General features: G+C 33.5%; 1 protein-coding gene across 1 annotated transcript in view; it reads right to left on the reverse strand.

Annotated features, from left to right (window-relative positions):
- The window catches only part of dntt (deoxynucleotidyltransferase, terminal), a 180,772-nt gene extending 170,357 nt beyond the window's left edge, over nt 1–10,415 (reverse strand). Inside the window, exons 1-2 of the mRNA XM_051648014.1 lie at nt 10,100–10,415; nt 3,618–3,792 (exon numbers count right to left, since the gene is read on the reverse strand). Coding sequence (XP_051503974.1) covers nt 3,618–3,792; nt 10,100–10,287 — 363 coding nt within the window. The 5' untranslated portion in view covers nt 10,288–10,415. The remainder of the gene's footprint in view (nt 1–3,617; nt 3,793–10,099) is intronic.

Here is a 10,415-nt window from a genome sequence, read left to right on the forward strand (position 1 = left end):
AGACAAAAGATACTGATTAAAAAGAGGATTTTTGTAGTGCAATATGGAACCCAGGTGCAGGAAGCGTCTGCTGTGGGTTAATGACCAACACTTGAACAGGTGAGCCGTGTCCGCTCAGGTTAATGAGATAAGACCCTAAACATTGGTGGGGTTTGGGTTCACTTTCCACCTGACTGGGTCTTGACATCCTCTTCAAGAGCATGACTAATGCTGGAGCAGACATGCTCATTTCATTCCATCTAGCATTCTCTGTACCCTTCCCTCCTCATCCCATCCGTCTAGACAGCAGTGAGAGGCGCATTTATTTGTGTTTTTACAATCGTTACAAGCCAGTGGGTGGAATAGCAGCAGCAGCTTTCCAGGAGAGCTGAGGAGAGAAAGCCGTAAAGGAACCCAATGCAACACATTTTTTGACTGCTAATAAAGCTAACTTTTCAAAGCTGCACCTTTTTCATGACCACAGCCACCCATACATAACAAACACACACACTGTGGATCAATATTAAAGGAATAGTTCACCTGAAAATAAGAATGTTGTCATCATTTACTCTGTCATGTTGTTTCAAACATGTATGATGGAGATGTTTTGGGTGAACTATCCATTTAATGTGGTACATATGTAAACAAGCCATTTTCTGGTCTGTAACTCTAAAAGTGGATAAAAGACAAGCTTACAGAAAGTTCAAAGTAATAAGTCCTATGAGATGCACAGTTGGTGGCAACACAAGATGGACAACTTCTGCTCATCTCTATCCCCACTGGAAAAAGAGATGAAAGATTAATGGGGCTTCTGAAACGGGCAACATATTTCTTTATTTGGGGCACATATGCTGTTGGAGCGCCTGCGGCGTTGTCCAGAGGAGAATCAGACTTCACTGTCGGATAGTGATGTGCTTCGAGGTCTGTCGTGGCACTGATGGGTCTATTTGCCATCACTCTGAGGCTGCCAGGCACTGGCCTTATGGCTTTATGAAATGTGCTTTTGCAAGCAACGTGAAATGCAATGTGCTTTTACATTATTTCACAGAGTGACTGTGAAGTCGCTTTCTAAAGAAATGCAATTTAACTGCTTTTGAACCTCTTAGAACTCAATGCAGGTGAAATACAAAAATGCTATTTGGAGGTAAAAATGCTGCACTAATACATACAAAAAATTATGCATTTAAAAAAAGTGTCTCATTTTTATTTTAGTACACCATAAAAAGTGAAAATAAATAACAAATCATATTTTGCACAAAGAAAACGAAGCCTATATTTTTAATATTGTGATATTATTTTAATAACAGTTATGCACATTTTACCCCCAATTATCATTAACACAATGCAAAAAATAAATAAAAAAATGTGTTTGTTTTTTTTAATTGTAAAGTACTTATTAGAGAAATGAGCTCTTAGTGCTATTCAATGTACAAAACAAGCCCAGATGGGACTTGTGATAGAAATCAAGTAATGTTCAGCCAATGTAATGCACATTTTAATTACCACAGAAGTACGTCAAGTCTTAACTATCACCAAAACACAGAATGAGACGTGTTTGTCTGCAAGCGCTTTTCATGTGGAGTTCAAAGCACCGTTCGACGCTGGCGTTGATGATCTGATGCGAATCATGAACGCATCTTCTCAATTACTGTAGGAATGCAGATAGCCACAGTCTACCGGCAAATTAATATTGTGGAGGATGAGAGTTTAAGAGATCTGATCTATGTGAGGACTAGTTCTTTTAATTAGTCAAACTCCCACTTAGACTTTGGGAAACTTTTAATGTTACTTGAATCGGTGCTATTTTAGTGCATTTCTATCTTTATACCATAGAAGACTTTGTTTGAAAATAGGTTATGAAACATTATCGTTACATACTGTTTTGTTTTTTTCTCTAAAAAGAAAATAAATGCAATTTGACAGGAAATGAAGTATATATATAGTGTCAAATTTCAGCATTTTCAAAATCTGCGATTAACTACTAAAAATTATACGATTAATCGCAACTAAAAATTTATCGACTGACAGAACTAGTATTTATACATAACATTTTACTCCTTTAATTTTCGCTGAATTTAATTTAAAAAAATCATTGTACAACAGCATCTGTAATACTGTAAAAAATAACTATATTTTCGTAAAGAGATCGAAAACAATGAGAATAGTAAAAGTAAAACGACCGGACATATGTGCTTTGTTAATTACAATTCAAGAGTAAAATGTGCTCAACTGTCTTGAAAATAAAGTCACAATGCAAAAAAATCTGAATTGTCCAAAAGGTAGGCATCATTTTCTCTATGCAAAATATAAAATAAAAAGTTTTATTTGGGGTAACATATGACCAGGGTATTTTCTTTGACAGGCTTTGTGAGAATCACTCTTCACACTTTAATTATATTTTTGACTCAATAAAATTCATTAATTTAGACTTTAGATGTTTTGAATTGGTAGGTTACCTGACATAACATTTTTACAGTGCATCTCAAACGCATTCATATGAGAATCTGTAAAACATAGCATTTTATTTTTTTATAGAGATGTGTCCTTCTTTAATTGGTTTGATCCTAATTTATTAGAATTTCAGCTTTTTTATTATTATTATTATTATTATTATTTATAGCGCAGCTCATGTCAGAAATCCTTTCGAGCAAACAGTACCACCGAGAGCTGTAGTTTTGTTCACTATATCGCAGGGCTGCAATTGCCAAAGCACAAATTTTACCTCTCAAAAGGGCTTGAAATTGTTAACCTAGAGTCATTTTTACTTAGAGTCAATGTTTCACACTGTTTATACTTTACCCTGGGTTAGTAAATTATGTTGGGCATTCAGGTTTATAGGTTTCACACTGTCATTTTTTACACCCTGGTTTAATGTTCTTTTATGGATAATTCTGAATATTTTAATTTCAATATGAGTATAGTCATTTTCCTTAGGCTAATTAAACTTTCTTTGACTGCTCAAAGCACATAATATTTAATGAAGCAAGCATTATTCAGTTTCCAATTGGTAGTGTGTTGCTTAATGCCTTGAGATACTGTCAAAAAGAGACTGTCCCTTAAATACATTCAACGAAGTTAGTAGGGTACAACAGGGCTAAAGACCCCGCGGGGTAAAAGGCATTTTTGATTTTATTTTCTCCCAAAACACTAAATAGCAGCAAAAACTACCACAGTACTTTCCTAAACACCTGTTTGTCACTATACACTGCAAAATATTCTGAATCCATGAGATCATTACGTGCAATATCTAAAGGTTGATTTTTTTAAAGTTAATTTTATCAAATATTGAATAACTTTAAATAGAGATAGGGAGCCTTTTATCACACACTTGGGGTAAAAGGCCCCTAGGGGGGTTATAGTGATATAGTGTAGATTTTGAGACAGCAAGATGCTTTTTTGAGTAATAGATTAAGATGATACTTACTCAAAAGAACTACTTCAGAAAAGGGTGCACAAGTTCCTGTTCATTTCAAACACATCTGACATTTTATAACATCTCAAGTATTTTGTAACCAATTTTAATCACTATTGTGATTGGATCAGCCAATGTGAGCCCACTTTGAACATTTTTCAGAACAAATCTATTCGCCCCAACAAAAACTCACACTTGCCTCTCACAATCACTCCAGTGCACTTACTAGTATGTAATGTCTCATTTCGAGTGGCACAGGTTCTCCAGCACTCATGCTCTCTGTGAACCAGCTGATGTTCAGCACGTGTTTGTTGTGAGGTTCTCTGAGGTTCTGCTCCTCCAGCCAGTTCCAGAGTTCCTGCGGCGCGTTCCCCTCCGACACCACGTGAGTCACATGACCGCTGAAAACACCACACCATTACACGGCACTTAATGCATTTAGAAAAAAGCTTCAGATTGTATGTCACATAAATATGTGTTTTGAAAGCACCTTAATTCAGTTTCCCATGTACTTTACGATTGATTGATTTCTCCTGCACACACACACACACACACACTCTCTCTCTCTTTATAATTTCTTGTGTGGATCCTGACTATCTATGATCACATTATACAGTACAAAATCAAATCATGAGTACTTTCAAAACCGCATCAGCATCAGATAGCATGATGTAAGGATGTGGTACAAATATGTATGTACATCTCCTTCAAACTACAGTCTTTCTTGTGCAATGTGTCCTCGTCTGCTGTGCTCTGTTGTCTGTGTGTGACTGTTTTTCTTCAGTAATACCAGGGGATTTATTATAGAACGTTGTATTATCAGACTCTTGCTGATATCAAATCCTCTCTGGCTCATAAAATGTCAGTTTTTAGCGCATCATGATCTGTTTCCTGCGGTTTGCTTCAGTCAACAGCACGTCGAGCGGTGTGCAGCCGTAGGTCGCTGAAACTCAAGCTGAATTTCTGGGAAGGGTGCCATACCTCAGCTGGGTACTGCACGCTACGCCACAGCAAGCTGCTGGCTGCTGTTATGCCAGTCTACCCAAACAACTCCCACTGGTGCCCCTCCACCTGCACAAACTGGCACCAATGTAACTATTGCATCGCATCTGTCCACACAGCCATAAGCAGAACTATAACAGACGTTTGAATCAGTTGTTTGGTTGACACTTGATAGGGAACATGTTTTTGTATCGCCTACTTTGAAGTTTCATCAGACATTTTAGCTTTGCAGATATATAAAGGGATTACCATACGGGATTACCATTACCATAACTTTGCTGAAATGTATTTATAAATATATATATATATATTGGAAAATATTTAAATATTTTTATTTTTAAAATATACAAAAAGTGGCCAAAATTATGGGGGGTAAAACAGGAAAAAATTATATAAAATCTGAATATATAGTTGTAAATCCTGAATATATAGTTGTAATTACAAATATATAAATATACATCTGAATATATAGTTGTAAATATGAATATATCAATATAAATCAGAATATATAGCTGTAAGTCTGAATATATAAATATAAATCTGAATATATAGATTTAAATCCTAAATATATAAATATAAATCTGAATATATACTTGTTAATCCTGAATATATAAATATAATTCTGAATATATAGTTGTAATTCTGAATATATAAATATAAATCTGAATATATAGATTTAAATCCTAAATATATAAATATAAATTCTGAATATACAGTTGTAAATCTAAATATATAAATATAATTCTGAATATATAGTTGTAAATCTGAATATATAAATATAAATCTGAATATATAGTTGTAAATCTGAATATATAAATATAATTCTGAATATATAGTTGTAAATCTGAATATATAAATATAATTCTGAATATATAGTTGTAAATCTGAATATATAAATATAATTCTGAATATATAGTTGTTAATTCCTGAATATATAAATATAATTTTGAATATATAGTTGTAAATCTGAATATATAAATATAATTCTGAATATATAGTTGTAAATCTGAATATATAAATATAATTCTGAATATATAGTTGTAAATCTGAATATATAAATATAATTCTGAATATATAGTTGTAAATCTGAATATATAAATATAATTCTGAATATATAGTTGTAAATCTGAATATATAAATATAAATCAGAATATATTAGTTGTAAATCTGAATATATAAATATAATTCTGAATATATAGTTGTAAATCTGAATATATAAATATAAATCAGAATATATAGTTGTAAATCTAAATATATAAATATAAATCTGAATATATAGTTGTTAATCCTGAATATATAAATATAATTCTGACAATATATAGTTGTAAGTCTAAATATATAAAAATAAATCAGAATATATAGTTGTAAATCCTGAATATATGGTTTTAAGTCTAAATAAATATATAAATATACATATGAACAGATAGTTGTAAATCCTGAATAAAAAAGAAACAACAACTATATATTCAGACTTACAAGTATATATTCGGATTTATATTTTTAATTTCAAAATTACAACTATTTATTCAGGATTTACAACTATATATACAGATTTTATAAAAATGATTTCCTGTTTGGCCCCTCATACAATACATATGTTGGGAAAATATAGTGCTAATTAATGTTTTAAAATATATTTTGTACATAACATTACATAAATATATAAATATAAATATATATACATATATTATTATAAATATATTATTTTGTATTTTGAATATTTAGTAATTTATTCTATTTCATACTGTCATTTTTGTTTATGTGAATATAACAGTATACAAATATATTGTATACTGTATATAAAAATATATAAATATTAGCCAAAACAAATATTAAAAATACATTTCAACAAGAATAGAAAGGTTTGGTGATACCTTTACACTACATTATATCTACATTTATCCTATTTCTTCATTTTCCAGACTCTTCTTACAGTGCATTCAAGGTATACATTATTAATATGTGTGCTCTCTAGGAGTCAAACCGGTGTTGCTAGTACCATGTTGAGCTACAGGAGCATTCATATTCATAATTTAACAGTGTTGTTTATGAAACGGCATCATTTTTTAAATATGTTTCAAATATAAAATATTTTATGTTTTATGAGTTTGATTGCAGCCATTGAATTCGCCTGTATTTGTAGAGTTCATTTGGGTCCTTGTGTTTGAATGAGTGATTGTCCATTAATTATGCTAATCAGTAGTTACTAAGCTGCACATGGAGGTTTTAATAGATGGCTTCTGTGTTATTATTCCATCGTAATTTTCTTTGGAACTTTCTGTCTAGAAACTGAACGAGACACCAGACGCCCCTACTCATTATCATCCCTGTGATTTGCATAAAAATGAATTCGTATGAAAACATTTTATTATACAGTGAAAAAAAATTTTTTTTTTAATTGTTTGCCACAGGGATGTACAATATGCCAGTCACAGTCTCTAAATATGAATATTATTTCTACTGGATAAAACTGGGATTTGAATGCCTTAAAGTAACAAACATACAAAAAACATTGACATGCATATCCAGTGGAAGTCTATGGGGGCAACCTATTTGCCCAATAGACTCCCATTGTAAGACTATTTTCACACTTGGTTTGATTGTGCAGTTTGAGTGCAATTCCGCCCCGCAAGTAACGCCCAGAGACAAGCATCTATGAGAAATGCATTATACTATATTTTTACACGACTCTCTGGAATACTCATTTTGATTGGTCAATCGATTCATCTGATATTTCTGAACAACAACCACACATCTGGGGATAAAGTGATATCGGATCGTCATCCGGGTATTGCGCAACTCAATCTCTACAAGTAAGATAATAAAATAATTTCAACTAAAACCAATGTTTCATTTATTTATTCGGCAATAAGTCTTGTAAATAGCGGGATAATGAGCATTCAATCTCGCAAAATAAACACCAACAGAACTCTGGAGACTCTGCAGTCTCTTCTCGCATAATAACATAATATTACTGCAAATAAATATTTTATGTCCATTTATTTATTTACTTGATAGGTAGCAATGAAATAAGCAGAATAATGTACAGTCAGCTAGTCATTATCGCAAAAGAAGCACCTTAATCGCTTCATGTCGGGGTCCTGATCACCCTGTCAGTGTTTATTTTGCAATAACAACTGGCTGACTGTACATTATCCCTTGCACAGTTGTGATGGTGAGCTTAAAAAGATGCATTACACGCCATCAATAGCAGTTTTTGGGGAGTTGGTTCATTCCAGTTGAATCCCAGTCAATTGGTGTGGTTTGCTGGTGTGCACCAGAGTACGAAAAAGCAAACAAACTTCAAATCAACCAAAAGAACTGAACTCTGACATCAAATTGACTTGGGTCTGGTCCAAATGTTCTAGTGTGAAAGCACCATAATTCAGTAATTGGGTGATTCCGATAATTCAGTGGTTAAGGCTCTGGGTTACCAACCAGAAGGTTTTGGGTTCAAGCCCCAGCACTGACATGATGCCACTGTTGGGCCCTTGAGCAAGGCCCTATCAGCTCCAGGGGTGCAACATGGCTGACCCTGCACTCTGACCCCAGCTTAGCTGGGATATATGAAAAAAAAAATTTCACTGTATATGTGCAAAATGTATAATATGTGACAAAATAAAAGCTTCATTCTCTCAATAGCATTTATTCTTTTGTGGTAAATGTGTAATTTTAACACTGATAGTGAAGTTTTTTGTATGTCCGTTGATTTGATTGTCCACCTCATTATATCATGATACTGTAAACTTTAACTGAAGATCTATGTTATGAAATGATGTCACACTTTGGAGGAGCACACGGTTTATAAGTTTACAAATAAGTTTGTTGGATGTCTTTCACAAACCTAATTTTACCCATTGAATGTCCACCCTGTTATTGTCCACACTGTTGCAGCCCACCTAACCCAATGGACATCTGAATTTGTTAACTGATTTAGTTTGAGCTGTATGATTTATATAAAGTCACTATGATAAGACATAAAGATACAGCACCTATAAAAGTATGTTTCAAATCCAAAAAGTCCTTAAATGGTAGGAATGACCCAATTCTCGATCAGGGGGCCTCAAGATGACTTAAAATAATTTAAACACAAAGTTTTATTTATAATCTTTACTTAAACTTGATAAAAATGCACACAAAAAAAAACAAACAAACAGCAAAAATAAAGATGTACGACATAAGAAAAATCATATTTCTAAGTGTAATTCAGCAATTACTGAAAAATATACAGTTATTGAAACTTCTAGAATCACAACGTGACCCACGATTATTTATTCAGTTCCTGTAATAAGAAAAAAGTTTGAAAACAAGCAGCTTTGTCATCATTACAGCAGAAATACCAGAGGAAATATCTTAGTCTACATGGAGAAGAGCTTTGAATATTGCCTTGCACAATGGTGGGCCTTGGAGTCCAAAAAGTTGAGAACCACTGCCATAATTGTCATTAAAAAAGAAAAAACATAAGATAAAAAATATATATATATTAGAGCTGTCATTTAACACATTAAGTCAGTGCAATTAATATATATTAAAAATAATGCATTAAAAAAATTACGCAATTAATCATGTCCCCGGACTGTAATAAGGAAGATTCCTGAGCAATTCAAGCTTGTAGTAACACCTGTTTTCTCCAGGGGGCAGTAAGCGAAACTTCAGCTGTATAGACAACAAGCAGCTTATCCAGAGAACAAACCACACTTACTGACAGCAGACGTCACAAGATGAGGACGCGTTCTTGTGTTCAAAACACAGCTTGATGGAGCGCAAATCTGAATTTAGATAAAAGTATTAAACTACGTTTAATTTGACACAGCGACCTAAAATCGGTACGTTTATGATGCGACGCAACCAAAGTGAGATGCTCCAAAAGCATCTGTCTGACACAGGTGTACACTGACACGTCCTTAGAAAAGCCCTTATAATAAATCTCGGACTGATTGATGAATTCAATTGCAAAATGGATTGCTGTGAACTGTTGGTCAATATGCAAATAAACAATATAAACAATACATTGGATTCTAAAGCCACTATTTGTATTGTCTTATCAATGCTTAACTCCTCTGCATTATAATTATCTGAATATTATTATTTTTTATTTTATATATATATATATACTGTATATATTAGGGCTGTTGATTTAATGTGTTCATTCGGTGCGATTAATTATATAAAAAATAACGCATTAAAAAATATACGCAATTAATCAAGTCCCAGACCGTAATTCAAGCTTTGAGTACCACCTGTTTTCTCCGGGGGGCAGTAAGTGAAATAGGCCACGCGCGGCTTATACAGAGAACAAACCACACTTAACGACAGCAGACAACACATGATAAGAACACATGCATACAAACGCAGCTTGATGGAGCGCAAATCCGAACGCAGGAATCTCAAGACGTGTTTTTCTACATTTCAAACTTGACACAGCGACCTAAAACTCCAAAAAAGCTCCAAAAGTGTCCTGGTTGAGCCACAGTGTATAGACGTTTCAAGGAAATCAACCTACAAATGGCTTACTTATAGTCGATTCAGCATTTTAAGCTGGTATACGACAAAGTATTTTAGCTTGCAAAAAATTACCATAAACAAATCCCAGAATATACCTTTAAAATGATTAAGAGCAGATAAATTGCTATTTTAATTCTTACCAGGGCTGAAATGCTTGACTTTGAGGATGAATAAGGTCATGAAGTGGGATTAACTGGGTACCTGAGCATGTTCTCTACGAGGAAACCTTTTGACCTTGCAAGATTAGTGAGAAAATTCCTCCTGCTCTTCCCCATCCTCTTCTCCACCAGGTACAGTGTCACATCTCTAAACTTCACCTCTTCATGAACCTGAGTGAAGTTGATGTCAGGTCGCCGACGCTTTCGAGTAAGAAACGCTGTCTGGAACATCTCTGTTGCTCCTAATATGTCAAATCTTCATCACTGCACTTCGACTCTGTCTCTTATTCTTTGCTTGTGTTTTATCAGTGTTGCATTGGGTGACAGCGTTTATATTTTTCTTTGAAAGAGAAAGCTGG

The sequence above is a fragment of the Myxocyprinus asiaticus genome, chromosome 21 (assembly GCF_019703515.2).
Source record: "Myxocyprinus asiaticus isolate MX2 ecotype Aquarium Trade chromosome 21, UBuf_Myxa_2, whole genome shotgun sequence".
NCBI classification, from domain to species: domain Eukaryota; kingdom Metazoa; phylum Chordata; class Actinopteri; order Cypriniformes; family Catostomidae; genus Myxocyprinus; species Myxocyprinus asiaticus.